We start from the raw sequence: 20,845 nt of genomic DNA, 5'->3' as shown, positions 1-20,845 counted from the left end.
CCGATTCAGATTACAGAACTGATATACCAGGTAATTCTAGAACATTCAAGCATTTATTGTTCAATATTTTCAAAAGGAGACACACACATAAGAAATTTCTTACCTGGAGATCTCTTTGATCTTTCTTATTTTCTAGAGTTGGGTTTTTCATAATGAACTCATTAAGAACACTGAAAAAAATACACAAGTAGATATGGATTTTCTTCTCACAATACATTATTCAGCAATTTTAAGAGTTAGGACAAATCTGAAGAAATTTATGTGCACAATATTTATTTAGTAAGCCTTCAGTCATTGCTATCTATCAATATTCTAGAAAACATCCTTTCAATTTTCTTAAGTTAAACTACTATGGTATGATCAACATTATCATGAACACATTTTACTAGATTACACACAAAGTTATCTTCAGCACTGTTTACTAGGGAAGATAAATTCCAGAAATTCAAGAAAATGGTCCTTGAAGCTTTATACAGAAAATCATAATCAATATTTTATTTCTAACACACCACAAACAGCTTTCATACTGAGAATGAATCCTTTCTAATGGGTTGCAAATCTACACGTACCTAAGAAATAGTCATTGTAGTTATTTTCTAAGAAAAATCAGAAACTTTAATGTACTGTTTGAAGAGCCTAAATCGCTCAAATAATCAGTAAGGTAAGATTGTGGTTTATATCACATTGTAATGTAAAATTTAATATATGTAACCCCCATTCCTCAGAGAAGAAACTTACTTAATAAAACCCTCAAAATTTGGGCAGTAGCTCTATCACTCAAAAAAAAAAAAAGTGTTAAAGATTTGAAAATACTAACACTTCTGTTTGATTTTACACACTTAGATTTTGAGCTTATTTGGAAATAATTTGTGGATATCAAGAGCACTTACCCAAGTATGAGGAATTGTCCTGGAGCTGGAAGACCAACCTGGATGGAATCTTTTAACAGAAGTAGCAGTGCTGCCCAGCTATCTACTAAGCTGGTCACTGGAATCCTAAGAAAGAGCAGTGATGGCAATGAAAACCACAGCTTCTCCCTCAGGTATTCCCCATTTTTTTTTCTACCTCACAATTCTACTGTCAGATATTGTGAATCAACATTCATACAGATTCTTTGTGTTTTCATTTAATATTAGGTGGCTATATCAAGTCACTAAGAAAAGATGGGAGAAGAACAGTGTACTCAAAAGATGTACTTTTCAGTCCAAAGTCAGGATGGTAACGAGTTACAGCACAATTAAGATCAGCTCTCTTTGGGCAGGGGGCAGATTTCCAGCAGGATTTTAAGGTGGGGGAAGAAAGATGATGCAGAACTAGGAAACTCCCAAAATGAATCCCTTTTTTATGACACCTACAGTTCAAACCCATTCTTCCCTCATGATTTATATTACACAGGCTATTTCTTATCCAAGGGATTATAAAAAGATGTAAAATATTAAAATTGTCCATCTGCTTCTTAATGACAGAAGAAATTAAACTTCTTGCCTTACCTCTGAGTATAAGCATAGAAAAACTGCAACATGCATACTTCCAGTGAAAGATGTTTCTAGAAAAAGATACAAAACCTGTGTCATCAGGAAGAATAAAGTGACTTTTCTCCTCACTTGCCAGGGCAAAACTGACAATGCTATAATGTTACTGTAGTGTCTGAAGATATAGCTTATTTCATTAACAGGATATTATGAATGTCCATTTAGGCATCCTTCTATGAAGTTATTCTCCCCTTTTTTTTATTCCCTCTTTTCTCCCCTTCCCTTTCCCACCTGGAAAAAAAAAAAAATCAACCTGAATCTAGGATATGCACCTGTTTTCCTAATGTAAGCAGCCTATCCCCATGAAACACTGTCTTGTACAGAAGCAGTAAACATGATTCTGGAGTTGTTCAGTAAATGGTAAATGATTAAGCAGGTATGACTTCTCTCCAGAAATTCATCCACCTGTTTGATATTGTGAAAATATATAGAGCAATGAAGCTGGTGAAGGGTCTAGAGAACAAGTCTTACAAGGAGCAGCTGAGGGAACTGGGGGTGTTTAGCCTGGAGGGAAGGAGGCCGAGGGGAGACCTTATCGCTCTCTACAGCTGCCTGAAAGGAGGCTGTAGGCAAGTGGGTGTTGGTCTCTTCTCCCAGATAACAAGCAATAAGACAAGAGGAAACAGCCTCAAGCTATGTCAGGGGAGGTTTATACCAGGTATTAGTAAAAATTTCTTCACGGAAAGGGTGGTCAGACATTGAGGCAGGTTGCCCATAGTGGAATCACCATCCCTGGAGGTTTAAAAAAAACACGTAGATGTGGTGCTTAGGGCCATGGTTTAGTGGTGGACTTGGCAGTCCTGGGTTAACGGTTGGACTTGATGATCTGAAAGGTCTTTTCCAACCTAAATGATTTTTTGATTCTATGAAAATTTTCACACTGTACTGCTCAGCTTTGTGAATGAAGTATCCCAACCAGCAGTACCCTAAGCTTCAGTAAGAGGACATTAAATAAGTCAATAGCATCCCCTGCAGTTTTCATACCTTGTCCTTTGCTATGGCTGGAGGCTGCTTCAAAACTTCTTTCACTGTTTGTATAACAGTCTCTGTTCTCATAACACTGATAGAGCGAACTAGTTCAACCAGTAGAAGTTGTTCTTCACCTGCTGTAGGAATAACCTAAAAAAATCAAATATATGCCACAGATTATCAGCACAGATAATGCCTATGCCAAAATTAAGGCAGCTGACCTCATGGGATTGAAATGTTAGTAAATAACAGTTCATCTACAGACTTGGAATCACTTATTCTTTTCCTGAAGAATTTGGGAAGATTATCCTATTCTAAAATAAATTGGTAGCTCCCCAACAGTACAGTTGCTAATTAGAAATGCAATATAAATATTCTCCATATTTCATACTATGTATTTTTTCACTGGAATGCTTGATTTTCTCCTTGCTTCTAAATCACTTAAAGCTATTAACACTATTTGAAGTGATCATTGTAGTATAAACATACCTTTGTCCTAGAAGTATTTTTATTTTGCCTCCTTTCATTCCACACAAATGCAATAGCAGCCATGAAGTGAACACCATGATTCATTGAAATCGGACCCAAAAGTTCAAGAATCTGCTGCCTCAAATTCTGAAATATGGAATCGGAACACATACACCTTTAGATAAACTCTCAGCATTATGTTCAAAACACCTAGTTATAAAGCCATACTTGGATGGTAACTATCACTACCTTTAATAAAAATGGAAGGATGCACTCAGAGGGTTCATAAAGCTTTATTCTACATCTGGTGCTCTTAAATCATTTTATTCATGACTAAGACAAGGGAAGACAAAATACACTTGTTAAATATGCAAATAGTAATGAAGTGGGAAGCAACTGATAGGAAGGTACAAACTAAAAATGATCTGACAAACTCAAAAAGCATCCTGAAAAAAGACAAGCTGCAATAAAGGCTTGATATTTGCATGCAAAGGTAAGGCTACACAAATTCAGTGACGGAGGATGAGAAACTCTTTAGATAGCAGTGCTGCAGGGAAAAAAAAGTCTTGGGACTACAGTGGATCACAAACTCTTCATGACTACTTTGCAAGAAGAGGGAAGAACATTCATAAAGAGCCACACATAATGAAAGACATTAAATTTTTCTCCTGAAAGAACATACTACAACCATGTCCAGTTTTGGACACCTTCAAGAAACATACCACAAACCCACAGAACTCAAACTATAATGATTAGTGCTATGGAATATGACCTACGAGAAGGGCAGAAATGGGTTTGCGTATATTCAGGAAAAAAACATGTAAGTGGAGATGCAACAATTATCAAATGGGTACAAGGTAATTAGGAAGAAGAAATGAAGATGATGTTCACGTCTGCCACAAATAGTGATGGACTTGCTTTGTAGCAAGTGAGATAAAGATTAAAAAACAGGAGTTGATGGGGAAATCCTAAAAGGAAGAAAATGCTACTCTGGAAGACTACAACATTCACTGCTGATACTCTTAAAAATGTGGGGTTTTAAGCATGTCAGAGGTTATTGAGACACACTTGGGTCAGGAAATTTATTTCCTGAGCTGTTTTATTGACCTCTTTTCTATGACAGGAAGCTTTTAGACAAAAACGCACTTTCTACCTGTTTTCTGTAAGTCGTTTTTACCTCGGTCAGAGATATTTCAGTAGGAATTGTCTAAGCTTGCAGGAAACTGCTATATATGATCCCAGAGTATGAGTATACATTTCATGCACTTGCCAAGAGTGTGGCTTCCAAAGCAACCTAGTTGTATTGAACCTTAAATATCTTTTTTATACTTTAGACACACAATTCTGTGGAGTTCCAGTTTTGTGTGTTTTTAACCACATCCACCAACTCCAAGGCTGCTACAAAAGCATCACCCTAAAGCAATGAGGTGAACAACTAAAATAACCCATCCTGATGCTACACTGAACAAACTGAATTCAAACTGGACTTTTTCATATACAGGACATGTTGAATGCTCTTTTGAATACTATGGATATGGGCAAATTAAACAAAAGCTGGAGCATACAGAAGGGTTAATGTTTAACCAGAGTACAAAAGCTTATCCTTTTTTCACAGCAGCAGCATAACATCATAGGCCATCAGCAAGTACATACCCACTTCCTTTCAGTGAGTAGGAAACCCTATGGGCAACACAAATATGACCATGGATGCTATCTGTGCAAAGACATGGAGTCTTAGATTAATTAATCAATCTGAATGGCAAAGGTTGAAAAGGCTGTAACACAGCATCACCACAAACCGGATTTGATAGTATTCAATTTATTTAAGGAAAACCTATTTTAAAATATTTCTAATTTAAATGATAATTTCCTATTAAATAATATGAAGTATAAGAAGTTTGAACTGCTTCCAATAATTGGGCTAGGCAGCATTCTCAGTATAGTCCTGTTTGAGCCCTTCCCAGGTTCTCTTTATGACCACTAGCTCACCATTTGCTATGACATTTCCCCGCACACAGCAACATCATTGCATGGGAATTGCATGAATAAAGGACCTAGTTCATAAGTACTAGATGCTTTAAAAGAAAAGTTCTCTTTTGTTAAGATTTTCCATCAATATATATATTTTATATCTTTTGAGGCATAAAAAGGTGGGTTAAATTTTTTCAGGATAGATTTAATTTTCTTTGTAGAAAGTAAAGAGTTGAGACATTTTTGTCTTGAATTGATATACTCAAATTTAAAAGCAGATTCAATATCCATTTATAAAAGCCCTGTTTGTGAGGTAGGCGAGTAGATGAGACCAGAGGCATTAAAACTTGATTTACATTTAAGGGAATGGAATTGGATTTAGTTTGATAAAAGTATTAATGAACAACTTCGATATTATCCCTGATATTCTGACCTTTGTTGACCCAAGATTAATAGTGGTAATGGATGCAGCAGCAGCAGTAGTTTTCTCTGAGGAATCTGCAAGGTGAAGGATGCTCCACAGCAAAGTCACAGAAGACATGATCATATGCAAGATTGAGAGGATCCCATTGCGTGCTTCAATCAAGTGCTTCTGATCTACATTAACCAAAAGCTAGTGGATTTGAAGGGGAGAGAGGATGAAGAACATTAAATATCTACATAAATAGCATAAATAAAACAGTGTAAATTAAGACTTAACAGACATGGAAGCTTTCAACCTTAACTCTTCAAAATAGTTTTTCAGTAATTCTTATAGTACATACAGGTTTTGAGTCTAATAAAAATAATAGTTACAGAATCTTCTCAGTTGCACAATATCAAACATATTCTGAACACATGAGGCCTCACGTCCACAGCAATCGATTTTGTATTATCTGCCTATATCTTCACAAAACAATTATTTCAAAAGTTTAAATATAACTAAAACTCTAGGTAAAATTATTTACTTGCACAGACAATAAACAGTTACTTTGAAATTAATGGAAGGCTAGGGGGCATAAGAAGAAAAAAAAAAAAGCAAAACCAAGATTGCAGAGAGAGAGAACAGCACAAAGATTTTCTTGCAGAATCTGGGGCAAATTCTTAACAGAGACTGTGCTTAGAATATCAGATCTAAAAATACTGCTTGAATAAAAAGATAAATTATGAATATACAGAAGGAGTAGAAAGTTCTGATATATTGCAAGATGAACACAGTCCAGCCAGAAAGTAATAGGATAGGCATCAGTATGGGAAGTTCCACAAAACAAAGTCAGCTCTAAGAAGTGGCATTTTAGAGGTCTGAATGTTAAGGAATTCCTACTTATTTCAGGATAACAAAAAACACCCCTAAACCCCAAAAAACAAAACAAGAGAAACAAAAAAGTCTAAGACTATTCTCTCAAAAGTATAATTAGTAGAAAATTGGGTTTCTGTTTGAGATGTGTATATAATCAATAAAAAACATAGTTAAAAGAATATATTTGGTATTTTTCCCACTCGGATCTTCGTATCTGCTAATATAACCACTGTCCTTAATTAGACACATATTGCATAGGAACCTCTCAGACACCAAGATAATTTTACCTGATGATACTGTGTAGATGGATCCAGGAGACAGTAATGAATTATTGTTGTGATCCCTTCTAATAAAGTGAGAACCATATCTGGGGGAGTCACTGATGCCATCCAGAGAGGCCTAAAATAAGAATTTATATTTTGGTTTTTAATGGGTTAATCTGTTTGTAAAGCAATTCAACACAATCAAATCTGCTTAAAAAGATTATACACCTCTACATACACATACCTATTATCAGATAATCCTGTTTCATACTTATACTGCTGAATTAAATTATCCAAGTTCCTGCAGAGCTGAAGAGTCACTGAAACAACCACCCTTTGAAGAACTTTTCCCATGTAAGGCAACGTAGAAGTGATAAGGCCGATCCACTGAGGATGCATTTTACAGGCACAGTGCTGGTGTAAAGCTCGTATCACTGCGCAGAGAAACATGCCTTGGCAGGTTATGGGCTGGGAATGTAAATACTGAAGAGAAGTCATTGGCTGCTGGGGGCCAATGTGCTCCAAGTCCGTTATGACAAAGTCAAAGCCTGTTTCATTTTCCTCAGGCACAGTCATTACTCTGTGTTCCAACACAATTAGCCGTTGAAGTACTTTTAAAAGCTGCGATTGCAGAGTACTACCACTGTCAAATTCATCTTCAGAAAAATTTATAAGGCTGTCTTCAGAGAAGCCTTCTTCTACAGCCACTACGTTTTTCCCAGCGATCTTTTCACTGTGCCATTTCTGTGCACTGAAGATAGAAGATAGCAGACAATGTAGGATCACTTTCTGAACCTTGCATTTGGACAACATGTCCGAAATAAAACTAGGAAAGCCCTTTGCAGAGCTTTCTATCACTTTTGCCAACTCAGCAAAGAGAAGGGTCAGAATTTCTATACTCATCATTTGCATATTACGGTTTCCTATTAGATCTTGCGAAGTTACTTTAACATGAGTCGGATAGTGGCTCCGCATATAGTACAAACACAAGGAGATAAGAATTTCTATGTACATAGAGCTCCGAAAGTTATGGTTGGAATCAACTGGGATGTGACTATAGAAATCCTTGCCCATAACTGATATTCGATGCCTGGCTAGAAGGTTCTGGAGCAACGAAAGCTGAGGAGTGTATGCATTGTTGACACTGGTAGTGGAGATAGCACTTACAAAAGCTGAAGGGTTTGTTTTGAGAATTGCTTTAATTGCAGAAAAAGCATACAATGTCCTTGAAGAGTCATACAGCTGGAGATAAAGCAGCACATGTTGGTACAATGGGTGGATATTAAAGCTGGGAGATTTTCTCATGCCTGGGGACCCCACATCACTTTCTATTTCTGAAATTTCTCCTTCCCCACAACTGTACCAGTTTTCTAAATCAAGACCATCACTAAAGAAGACATTTGTTTGTTTAAGCTTTTCTGTTTGTGCTTTCTTCTTCTCTTCATCTTTCCGTTTAGCTATTTTCACCTTAGGTTTTGCACCTGGTTGCTTACCAGCCTCTTTAACAATTGTTTCTTTTTCTGACATTTTTTCTGGTAGCTTTCCTTTAAAGCTGAACTGAATACTACTGTGGCTTTGCTTTCTGGACTTTGATTCAGTGGAAGCAAGAGTGAGATCAGAGAGGGATTGCTGGCTTTCTGCAATACACGGTGAAGAGTTATTTCTTGAAATTTCATCTTCTAAGCTCTCAAGTCCAGTCTCAGTTGAGGCTGATAGCAATTGGGAGCTGTCATTACTAAGCAAACTACTCTGACTACTTTGAATATTTTGATCTTCATTTTTTGTCACCTCCACAGAGTTATCCAGAGGACTGAATTTACATGAAGTATCTTCAGAGCGTAGACTATGTTTAACAGGTTCAGCCTCTTCGCCAAGCCCACTTACAACTTTGCATATAAGATCTGTAACCACCTGTTGCACAATTTCATCAGGCGAGTCTTCTCTCAGAGTCTGAGAGCTATCTTGAGCACTCAGGCTTTCTGTTTCCACTTCATAACTGATGTTGTCTCCAGTAGATGACTGAGAACAGCCAGAGTCAGAACTCTGCAGTATTTCAACTTGGTGGTCAGGAAGGTCAAAATCAGACACAACCATTGGTATGGTCTCACTGCTGGTACTTAACAACGAAAGTCTGTCACTCAGAGGGTTGACAGTCAGGCTGAAATTCTCCATTTCATCCATAGCAAGTTGTTTTTCATTGCCTTCTTTAGGTATAATAAGTTGTCCTTGGCTTACAGGCTCATGGGAAAACGCTTAAAGAAAAACACACAAAAAAATTTAAACACATAGTATTTTGTTCTTCAGAGTAAGAATTTAGAATATAAACATTTATCAAGACTTCAGATTATAAAGGCACGGTAAGTAGTGTCTTTCCACTTCACAGGAGAAAAAAAAAATAATGTTAATATGCAAATGACACACATTCACATGACCAAAGCAAAATTCCTTTAGCAGCAGACCTTAGTGAAACTGCAAAATTCTCCCATGAAAATTTAAGTGGTCTCATCTGCTTGTGTTTTCATAAAAAAAAGAATTATTAGTATATTACTAAAATTACACAATACATGCAAACACCTTCAAACCTTATCAGTATGTTTGCAGCCAGCCCCACATCAGTGGTCCTAATTCATAAAAGCATTTCATTTCTTGGTTAAGCTTCAAGCCATATTCTTAATTTCTACTGAATTTCAGTAAGACACAAGAAAATTTACTAAGAACAACAAAACCTCAATTATACTTGGGATGCCAAAACTTGAATTAGAAAAAGCGTGCACAAAGCAGTTGCTATTCCAGCACTTTGTTTTGAGAGTCACCCACAAAAATTTGTACTCTGCTTTTAATACTGCCTGCAAATAACAAATAAATTGAGTAAGGAACTTCCTACAAGTCTTCTTGAGTACATACCATCAGCACAACTAAACTTCTGCATAAAGTGCTTTTCATTTTCTTCTTCAGGGTGATAGGGAGACTTAGTCCAGTAACATTCAGCCTGTACCCGCTGAACAGAAACTCGCTGAGTTTTTGGATGGAGAAGCAGTAGGAGCAAAGGCTCAAGAACCCTTGCAATATCATGTCTCTGAAGCACTTGATTTAACCAGGCTTGCCCCACTGACCATGTAGAACCATCCAAGCTATTAAGGCTGTCCAGCATGATAAACAAAGATCTAGAACAAAAAGAAGAATAAACCTAGCACAAATTCTACACTAAGAACAGAATAATCTCATTTTAATCTGATATATGATGAATTTCAACATGTCAGTACATACTCCAGTGTCTTCTCCATATAAACAGTATTTTCTTTGGAATCCAAACTTTGCAACCTGAAGTTTTATATTTCAGTCTAGCTTGAAGAAGAAATGGCCAGGAAGAGCTAGTAATAAAGTTAGTTAAGATAGCTACACTAATAGTAGCAGTTCTATAGTCAGTTCAGGTATTTGTACAGCTACTAGCATAACAAACTTTTGTTGCCTAAGTGCTAGTGCAGTAGAAAAACATAAAAAACTTTAAAAGCCAATTCACACAGATGTATGGGAAAGAGAAGATAACTTATTCAAAAATCTTTTCATCATGGATGGAGAGGAGGAATATACTTGACAATTCAGCACTTCCTCCTGTAGTTTTCTTCTTTTAATAGTTTTAGCCCTTAGAATCCTTTCCAGACTTGGGGAAAAGCATTATATATATTGGACTCTGAATTTTACTGACTGTTTAACATCCTCCAGTAGTACACATTTGTAAGATCTTAGCTGTATGTACAGAATTTATCGCCACTTCTGCAATGAGTGACAGTATCAAGCCAAAGAAATAACAAGCATTTTACTCTGATTTCTACAGCAAAGTATGTATTAGAAAATTTAAATAAGCACTTTTCCACATTTGTACTAGCTGAGGAAGACTAGACTAGTTCAGAGTCTGGATCATTCAGTTTTTTCTAAGGTGGCAGTTTGATACCAGAACACAAAACAGAAAGCCTCTGCTGCTTGCCATAAATGACACACAACACACAGACTAAACAAAAGAACTTTCATATTATAGTGCTTACTTGCAATTTTGTTCTTAAGTTTTCTTAGCTTTACTGTTACTTTCCATTTTCATATAATTCAATTCTGGGTTATGTTCTCTCTCCTATATTTGTTTTTACCAAATCAAAGTAAGAGCTCAGATACTATGTTCAGTATACTCAAATATTTTAACCACAGTGACAGTCAATGAATCACGTGACTATTCCTGCCCTACTCTTTACAGCTACCATAAAAATTTACAGCTTACATAATCATGAAAATAATTTTGTCATTTCTTGTTCTCCTTCCTTGCTCTCACAGTTACACTGTAGTTCTCCAATTTCTAAACACTCTATGCTTCCACTACAATGTAGGTAAAGGTTCTGAAGCAAAATTATTTCAACTGAATCATACTTGCAATCACCAACCTGTCAAAAGTACGGCCAAAAGAAGAAGACTTATTAATATGAAGGTCACGGGTGAGATGCCATAGCACTGCAAACTTTGCATGAGCTTCCATTCTTACTTTCTGTGGACCAAATTATAAATTAGATCTATCAGAATATGACAACCTCTGATAAGAAGGGGAAGGAGGGAGGAAGGAAAGAAAAAAAAAAAAAAAAAAAAAAAAAGAGGCATACAGCAGCTTAAAAGATATAACAAAACTGTTAACTTTTTTGACTATGCATTCCTATATTCCAACATTACAACCAGTAACAGGCAAAAATAGGTCTCTGTGAACAATTTAGTAGCATGAAAGGATTGCCCCCCTTCTTGATCTTGGCCATCTTAAGTTTCAAAAGTTAGCTTGAAAAAGTTCCAAATACTTAATGCAATAGCTTGAACAATACTTATTTTACTCCCACAAGTTGCACAGCTCTGTTTTCAGGGAGTTTATCTACATTTATCAAGGCACTAGAAGAGATCATGAAAAGATTGCAGAAAGAAACATGCAAGCTTTTCAATATGAAAGCTCGAGCATACAGAGGCAGAGAAAGAAGAAAAAGTTTTTAAAGATAGTGTCTGGAACCATGGGATTAAACACAGTACCCATGGAAACAAGGGAAGGAAAATAAGGTGGCTAGAAACAGACCTAAGAATTTTCTAACTAGATACAATGTAGTTAAAGAGTTCATCACTAATGCCAAATTTACCTCTGGAATTTAAGAGATTTATTTGTTTTATTTGGACAAATAGGACATGCTTACTGCCCAAGGGACTTCTAATGACTAGTAATAACATGCAGACTATTCAATGGTGAAAATGGTATTAAAGTAACAATTTTTATGCCTTAATCTTTTTACTGTGGCTGATCAAGGCAAAGTTATTTCAGCAAGGCTGTAAACAACAGTAAATGCCATGCTATGACACACATACATGGGCACATGTACTAAACCCAGCTTTACCTAAGAAAAAAGGAAGCTACTAAGCAGTTGTAGGGGTGAACAAACAAAGCACAGCAATCAGGACAGTTATATTGAGTAAAACATCAAAATTACTGTCAAATACAATCAGGGCTTATACTAAACTACTAGATGATAAGCTGAGACGAGACAAAGACTTTCACTTGTTTTTTTTCTTAAAATAAAATTATAGGGAATGAATAGTAGGTATATTTACCTCTAATCAAAATGAGACTGAACTAAGAACTTAAGACCACTGTGACAATCTGGTATACTTCCAGATTTAATTAACAACATACAGCTTAATAAACTTTGCAACACCTAATATGACCAATACCTGCCACAACAATGAAAACTTTAAGTAAAAGCTGCAGAATTTGAAAATTACAGAAAGGACAAGACAGATCACACTAGATGTAAACAAACAAAAAAAAAAACCAGAAGCCAAACCCACCCCCCCACACCCCCCCGGCCAAAAACCCCAAGAGAAATGGCATTTTGGAAAGTAAAGCAAGCATCACATGTATTTAGGAAAAAATATGCTTCTCACAGGAAAAAAAAAAACCCACAACACTGCTGCAAAATATCTACAATTAGACAAAACAATTCACTAATATCTGCCGAATACTGAGTGAAAATACCAACTCTCAAACACATACAGATGACTTTGTGAAAGTCCGTGCAATCCATGCTGAGAAGATGCAAGAAATCCTGTTTTCACAGTAAGCTTGGCAGAAATGAGTGAGTGCCACATCCACAGTCACTGTAGTTCACAGACCAGCCTAATAACTGAAAACTGTAAATCATTGGCAGTTTTCTCAGTATGCCAAGCTGTGAACTGCAGTGATTGACAGCCTGGCTCACATTTGCTTTTTTTGACCCGGTTACTCTCTGGTAGAAAGGAAAAAAGGTAACTGCCTCTCAAGTCACACAACCATGAGTTGCCAGAGCACCTAAGCTATCACTCATTCTGTTCAGGCTGTGAGAACAGTTCATATATCTGTAATTTGAACCACTACAAAGGTCTTAAGCGAAATGTCAACACTAACAGCCTCTCAAACAAATTCCCAGGGGAGGGGAGGAAAAAAAAAAAAAAAAAGCGCGTACCTGTCATAACAAGAACTCCTACTAACAACAGTAAAACCTAAGCATGTGCTTTATATATCAGGAATCTGAGCATAACTTTTGATAAGAGATACAGTCTCCTACATAAGTCTGTTGCTGAAAAGCTCCCTTTGTCTAGCATGAAACTGCAGAGGCTCATGACAGACTTAAAACCCCACCATTTGTCAATAATCTGAATATCTGCCAGCTGCAAAAGATTCTGAAAATACTATTCTGCTTTCATTAGCTAAACTGATAGCAAAACAGAAGTAATCATTAGGGCAGCCTATATAACTTATAAAAAACAGCCAGAGAGAGGCGGCATTTGAACAGCAATAAAGAATGGGAGAAATCCACCAAGTGGGGCCATGAGCAAACATTCTAACCTGTGGTAGCAGAACATGAGGCAGGACAAGGGACAAAGTAATAACAAGAAACGAAACAGTGTTATCAGAGGCAAAGAAGCAGCTCTCAGATCACTCAAGAGGTTCTGCTCAAATTATAGTCTGTAGCTTTTAACATGAGACAGAGATGAAAAGTAAAGACCTTTAAGAAAAGAGTAGCCTCAGTGGCATATTGCAAAGAAATGCACAGACGACTCACAACCCAGCTGCCATGTCAGTCAGCACAGAGCAGGCAAGCACATTTCCCACAAAGGCACAAATGCACAGAAAACTGGCAATTACTGTTAAACCAGTTTATTAATTGCCCTCTAGAACTGGCAAACATGGCAGAAATAGTCAGAATTCAAATCTTTTTAGGAGAAATAACTAGAGAAGAGAGGAGCTGCATGAGATTGAAGAGGCTTCTGTATGACTCTTCCCCATCAAAAGTATTTAGTTACTGAAATTCCTCCACTTCCCAACCTCACAGAAACACTTTAGCTGGAAATAATTAACTGAGACAAGTGTCAGAAGATGGAGCTCAGAAATATATAGCCCAGCCCTTGGGACCTGGAAATAAAATAAAATCTTATTAATTAAAGCCGCTGTATTTACATTCATTCTTACAAAAAGCCAGAATCAGATAATATACAAAAATGCTCAGAAAGAAAAAAAAACCAAACCCAACCCAATTCACTGCCACTTAAAAGAGAAAGGGAATTAAGGCTGAAGCAGCAAATTAATGAAATCAAACGCAGCAGACTTATAAGGATGTGTCTCACAAAGACGGAAAGGAATTGAAAACACATCTCAAACTGTAAAAATGTAAAATGTAAAAAAAATGTAAAAATGGTGACATAAAGAGAAAGGCAGTAAATACCTCAGCTAAGAGAGAGACAAAAGAGAAAGCAAAAGGTCAGAAAGATAAAAGGGACCACACACAACTCTCAAAGAAGCAATCCAACCCCACTATCAAGAAAAGCAACAGAGACATGGTAATGACAATAATCTGGCTGTTGTTGCTTCTCCAAGTTCTGTGGAGGACAGGAAGCAGAAAGTCTAGATGCTGTATTAGAACAAATGATTAGACAAGATGTGAGCGTTAGATGAAATAGGAGGGAGCACACCAGAGGACTGAATTACAGCTGGACACAGCAAAAGTGTGCTTAAATTTGATGGAGCTGTACAGCTAAAAAAAGAGTGGTTAGGACAACTGGAACGGAATCTAGAAAATCTATATTCAATTATTAACATTACAAACACTTTTCAAAGGTTTGTGAAACACCTGGACATTCACGAAAACAGGGCTCAGTGCCTACAGACATAAGGTTATGGTTTCTTATGAGTGGGAATATAGGAAAGAGGGTGGCAGTGTCAGAGGAAAGGCAAATCTAATGTTTTTCATGCAAGTAAAAGATAAGAGTATTTTTAATGTTTGAAACAATGCAAGGCAACATTTTTTTCAATACTGAAGTTATTTATGCCCTTCCCTATGGCACCAAGTCCTTTTCCTAAATATATTTCTATAGTTATATACTTAACTCATCTTTTAGTAAATATCTATAAACAACTTGCCTTGTCTCTGTGAGTCAGCTGCTGACTAATAACATCTTCACAAATGCTAGAAGATGGAACGAGGTTGTGCAGCTGGTAGAACAGCTCCACACTCTTCTGGTGATGCTGAGGAGTTCCATCACCCAACTGGTCCCAAAGAGTTAAAGCTATATGCTTTGTAGATGAAAATAAAAGTTGCAAGAGACACAGGTGAATAAGTATCATGCCTTGTTTTGTTCTAGACTATGTTGAGCTCTCTGCAATGATGGGAGACATTACATCTCATGTCACCAAATGACCAACAGGCAATCTATAAAACTGTTCTGTTTTGTTTGTATGAACATAAGCAACTGTTTGAAATATTGCAATAACTTACTACATAAAAATTCCTGTTACGATTCAGAACTCTCAGGCATCTCCAGAAACAAGTTTTCATTGAAATATAATTAACTACGTAATATACCCTGCTGCTGATTCTCTTTTGTAAATGATTTCTTATATAAATCACACAAAGGCAGAGGTTATGGTTTACCACAGTCCTACAATACGCACACCTCTGTTTCACACCTTTGCTAATTAATGATGCTATTCAATCAGGTTTTATTTATATTTTTAAAATATTCATTCAAACAAAGATTTTCACCCAAGCAGTCAGTAAAGCAATCACAGCGGAAAAACTTACTATCCGTTTTCATTTAGAGTCTAGCACAGGTTACAACTTATCAAAATACTCAGCAAGAAAATTTGGTTTACCATACCAAGGATGGTAAAGTGGCCCAGACTGGCAATCTTCACCAGCCAGGAAAAGAAGTCTAAAGAAAACAGCAATGAGATACTGCTTTGTACCTTGAAGAAATCTGTCTTTTCAGCCATATATCTCAGATTGCCTTGCGTAAGAGGAGGTCTGATGACCACAGCCACTCTTCCCTGGTTAGGGCTAAGAGGCTGAGCCGTTTCCACACTGTTCAGATTTTCTCCAGTGACGAGAGCAACAGATTGAGTCAATCCAACCAGGTCCATCACAAGGGAAATTGTAACACCCTGAACACTGAAATCGCTTGCTTGCTTGCAAGCACTCATTAAAGTCTGTAGCCACAGTGGAGGCTGTACTTGTTCACAGTCTGAAATAAAAAAAAAAAAAAAAAAAAAAAAAATCACAGATGATACATTAATTTAGTGACTTGAAGTATTATGTGCTTTTCCTCTTATATCCCATGACCATATTCATAATTGTCCTTTATCTTTCATATTTCAACCTGCCCATTATATGGCTTTAGGATAATGTATGCAGGACAAAGATACAAATTGATATGTATCTATCATTAAAATAATCTAATTAAAAATGCAATACTGTATCGCTACAAATGTTTACTAACCAAAAATAAGCAGGAAAATTTGAACACGGAAAAGTAAAATAAATTTTATGGAAATGCATCCAAATGATTTCATGTTTTAGACAAAACTGGACTTCTGGTAGTTTGCACATCCTTTCATTCACTGTCCTCCTTCATGAAATTCTTGACCAGCAATCATACCTTAACACTGTAGTTTGTAGTCTGGAATAAATCTGTAGTGTTTTTTAAAATATATAATATACATAGCATGTAATATTATCATATAAAATACATTACAATATACATACTTACAGAATTATGTACATATATAAACTAAATTTAAACTGACTAAATGATATAGAGATTTTTCCTGGCAACACTTTAAAAGTAAAAGTATCCGTGAAAATTGATGTTTTGGGTGACAGAAACTCGATCCTGTTAGATCATACTCTGCTTTCACTGTAGGTCGTTGTTTTCCTCTTCTTACCATCCCCTCAATACCATACACTGGCCTGATAATGCAAGTCTTGTTCCCTGAAATTCACAGTCAACTCTCCAAGTAAATAATGTACTCTCTTATTTTAGAGGTACCGAAGTAGTTTTTCTTAAATCTTCAAAAATATCCTCCCTATTGATGGTGTTCCTAAAATAGGCAAATGCTTCTAGAATCAGACACCAGTGAAGTGGTATTATTTAATAGGCACAAATACAGCATCTACTTAGAATTAAGAGGATGATGCAAGTTCTAATTTATAGCCAAAATAGTTAATTTTGCAATGTAAATTGGAGCCTAAGTATACCTAACAATTGCACATGTTCTACAGTTTACAGATACAAACATTATTCTGAGCTTGACTCAGTCCCCTTTTTAATTTCTTCAATTAAAAATAGCATGCATTTATCTGACAGTTCAAGCATACAGCAAAATTTAAGCACAATTATGTTCTATCAATATCAGAATAATTTGGGTCCTTCAAATAAACAGAATGATGACTCTCACCAGTGATTAAAGGCAATTGGATCACATCACTAATGCAACCCACCACAAACATATTCTGTATTTAAGAGCCCTTCAATAAAACCAGCCTTTTCTGCAGTAGAAAAATGTATCAATACATGAAAAAAAGTCTCGTGTGTGAATTACGGTAACTATCATTCTTCCATTCTCCATTCTCTGTTTCATCAGCATTCTCTGTTACGGGAAGCAGGACTCCCAGGACAGCTACGCAGCACTATTCCCATCACTATTTCCATCCACCCTGCCATTCTGTACAATAGATGTTTCATCTGCAACAAAATCCTTCCTGTTGATCTCAACTGCCTACACTTTATGCTTATTCCTCAAAGTCACACTGTTTAATAGACTGCAAACGCAACATCACAAATGGGAAGGTTCAGATGATGAACGAGCAATGCAAATCCATGACATTTAACAAAGTGAGAAGGATTCACTAGAATCACTGCCTTCATATAAGGCACACACTACTCAAGCTCTGTAGGTTTTCTCCTTTAGAGTTTACACGGCAGCAATAATCAGAAGTGCTATATCCACAGAAAACTAATAAACAAACAGCTGATGTTTTAAATATTTTTAGTCTTCTGCCACAACACTCATTTGTAGGCTGCTAGTGTTTGGAAGAAAAAAAACCAAAAACAAACCCACATTTTTCAGGGTCATGCTGTAGAAACACAAATATCTTGTGCTAGATCTTTTACAAAAGGTAGCACCCCTTTAGCACTGCAATAACCTTAATTAATAAACAGCTGTAACCAAGTTGCCTTCAATTGACATAAATATTTGATATGTCTGGATCTCACAAAGTCAAAGATATGCTCTGCTCTTGGCTGTATGATGAAGACATACACAACACATCTTAAAGACTACAGGAATAGAAGAAGCAGTCATGTTAAACTGACATGCTTGTTTCCAAAAGCCAAAAATCTATTCATCTCCAAGCAGTGGCCACCACTTAGCCTTTAATAGATTTTGAAAGTTGTGGATAAGAACAAAAAGCTGGACCCATGAAGTTTTCTAGAAAAAATAAAATCACAGAAGATAATCATGACAGTAGCCAAAATTATTGTAACTATTTCTTGCATGCTCCAAGCTATCTACCATAATACCATTTTAAGGCAGCAATTCTCAAGCTACAGATCAGAAGTGGAACCAAAATTTGAACTGTAAATTGAAGACTTTACAAACTGTAAAAAGGATTGTCTGTCTAAAATGTCACATTTTGCAGTAATCCAGAACTGTCCTCATTTTATTCACATTTCCGTATCTGAATGTGTTCACGCTTAACAAAACCCGCCATTTTTATTTTGTTTTCTAATGTAACTGTACCTAGAATCGTTTGCCAGAATTGTTCCTTTAACAGGAGCGAAGTAAAATTAATTTCTTATTTGGTATGATCTTTATTGGACAGAAGCTTATAATTTCCATGTATTGCACAAAGTGGTAAATGAGTACATCAATCTAAAATTGCCAAAATGAAGATGAAAACATACTTGATGTTCAGCTGTGGCTATTATGACAAAGAATAAAATTGTGGATCCATACAGTAAAGAGGAACATCTTAAAATCTAGATTATACTCTCAGGCTTCAGTTTGCATAATTTATATTTGCCACCCCAATATGAATTACTGTCAAATCCCATGCCAGCAATGTTCTTAAAATCTACGAGAAAATAGTTTAGTTTCCAAAAAGCAAACCAGTTGATACAGAAAGGAACTTACATTTCTGAGAGGAATAGCAAACGGCAACACACACAAAAAGCATGAATATTATATAATTAAGAAAAAAAATATTTAACAGCAAAGAACAAAGAAGAATGCAGCTTACCAACTTCAGGCTTCCCAGGATGTAATTCCGAAGTACGGTTTCCTTCAGCTATGTAAACAGGAAAGCTCGAACATTCAAGGTACAGCTGACAAGCAGCAATAAAGGCAGAAAGGTATTCTTTCGGTGTTTTTTTCTTGTTTGTTTTCTTCACCTTAGCATCAACTCGTGATTCTCTGTCCCATTTTGTGGTCTGTCCTTGCTCTCTAGTGGTGTCTACTGGAAGCTCTGCCCCTAAGGGCTGGGACAAGGAATTACTCTGAATGATATACAGGTTGATAAATCTGGTTAAAAACTGTTGGACATACTCCAAACAACACTGCATTGCAGTCTTTTGGATCGTTTTCCCACTTCGAGTTGCCGTCCCCTGTGTCATTATGGAAGGAGGCTGTACAACGGTTTCCTCAGATCCCACAGTTGATCCTGTTTCAGTCTCTGAGGATGTGCTACCGATAATAGGAATGCCAGGCGCACCGTGACCTTCATTCAGTGCTCTGTCAATGTCATCAGTTGTATCTGCCTGGTACTGTACAAACTCAGTGAATCCACTTTCTGATGATCGACTGCTTGGAGGATTTTCACCATCTTCAAACACATCATTAGGATTTTCAAGTGAAATTGGCGGCACCTGATTGAGATAAAAATTTAATTGTTGTTTAAAATGGGTTATTTAGGTCCTGATGAAAAAAAAAAATATTTGCTTCTCCATTTGAAAGGAACAATTTTATTCCAGTTTTAAATCTATTAATGTAAATACATTTTATGCAAGACGATGCTTGGTGTTTCAGAAACCTTGCCAGACAAAAGCTAACTATAACAAAAAAAGGAAGCATTGTTTATCAAGTAAAATACTTTAAATATGATTGCTTTTAAAATTTTCTTCATATCATAATAATGTCTATTTTTTATGAAAGAATGTTGAAATGCATAGACACTGGTATTATTAATTTATACAGCATCATAAATCAAAATATTCACTCATCAAAGAAAACTCTCCACTTCCAGCAGGAAGCAGGACATTGAACTATGTTGCTTGCGGTCACTTTAGCTTCTTTTAATACTGTAGATTTTAGCATGTTCTGCAAAAAGACAAGATATTTATCTGTTAATCAGAAACTGCTGTAGTCATACAGGAGTAAATGCCTGCAGGCAAAGGAGACAAAACAGAAGCATCAAGCCGAGAAGAATGGGAAGACTTGAGAGAGCAGGAAAAAGTATACACTTCTCCAATCACACTTTTTAAGTTCTCACTGTACAAGTAAATAATCACATCAGATATTAAACTATTTTAACATAGTAACTGTTCAGATATACTACTGATAGAGCCACCACAACTATTAAAGTTTTGTCACATTAGGAAGGCAGGATCAGTGTCATCACAACTACAAGTTGTCAAAACACCTTAAAAAAAATGATCTGTGGAGCTGTAAATGAAGAATAAAATCTTTCATAACCTAAAACATTTTTCTCACTTCCACATTTATACTACTAAAGCCAGCTCAATTTCTCAATAAAAGACATGCTCTTCGACTTAAACTGTCTATTAAATGTGGATGGAATCTCAATTCACAGATGCATATATGATAAAACTTTAACTAGCATGTTTCTTTTTATATACCAATCCTGAGATTTGGAAGTTGGGGATTTCTTTCTAATATGAAATTATAATTATAGAAAAAGAAACAGACTTGCATTTAAAAGCTACTAACGATTTGTAACCAGAAAGAAAAAAAAAATCATCTC

The 20,845-nt window shown here is 36.2% G+C and overlaps 1 protein-coding gene across 14 annotated transcripts in view; it reads right to left on the bottom strand.

Moving 5' to 3' along the window:
- Positions 1-20,845, bottom strand: part of DOP1A (DOP1 leucine zipper like protein A) — a 68,088-nt gene that overhangs the window by 13,996 nt on the left and 33,247 nt on the right. For all 14 annotated transcript variants that reach the window (XR_005104876.1, XM_037391668.1, XM_037391675.1 and 11 more), the window contains 13 exons: positions 19,106-19,730; positions 15,775-16,049; positions 14,950-15,102; positions 10,913-11,013; positions 9,387-9,646; positions 6,727-8,734; positions 6,507-6,618; positions 5,374-5,553; positions 2,991-3,116; positions 2,517-2,651; positions 1,491-1,546; positions 891-995; positions 104-170 (listed from right to left, as the gene is read on the bottom strand). Coding sequence is in view for 13 of the 14 variants with exons in the window: in XM_037391668.1 (XP_037247565.1) it covers positions 104-170; positions 891-995; positions 1,491-1,546; positions 2,517-2,651; positions 2,991-3,116; positions 5,374-5,553; positions 6,507-6,618; positions 6,727-8,734; positions 9,387-9,646; positions 10,913-11,013; positions 14,950-15,102; positions 15,775-16,049; positions 19,106-19,730 (4,203 nt within the window). In the remaining variant the exon portion in view is untranslated. The remainder of the gene's footprint in view (positions 1-103; positions 171-890; positions 996-1,490; positions 1,547-2,516; positions 2,652-2,990; positions 3,117-5,373; positions 5,554-6,506; positions 6,619-6,726; positions 8,735-9,386; positions 9,647-10,912; positions 11,014-14,949; positions 15,103-15,774; positions 16,050-19,105; positions 19,731-20,845) is intronic.

Source organism: Falco rusticolus, chromosome 6 (assembly GCF_015220075.1).
Source record: "Falco rusticolus isolate bFalRus1 chromosome 6, bFalRus1.pri, whole genome shotgun sequence".
Taxonomy (NCBI): Eukaryota; Metazoa; Chordata; class Aves; order Falconiformes; family Falconidae; genus Falco; species Falco rusticolus.
The sequence above is the reverse complement of the archived record's forward strand: the minus strand, read 5'-3'. Positions and strand labels throughout refer to the sequence as shown.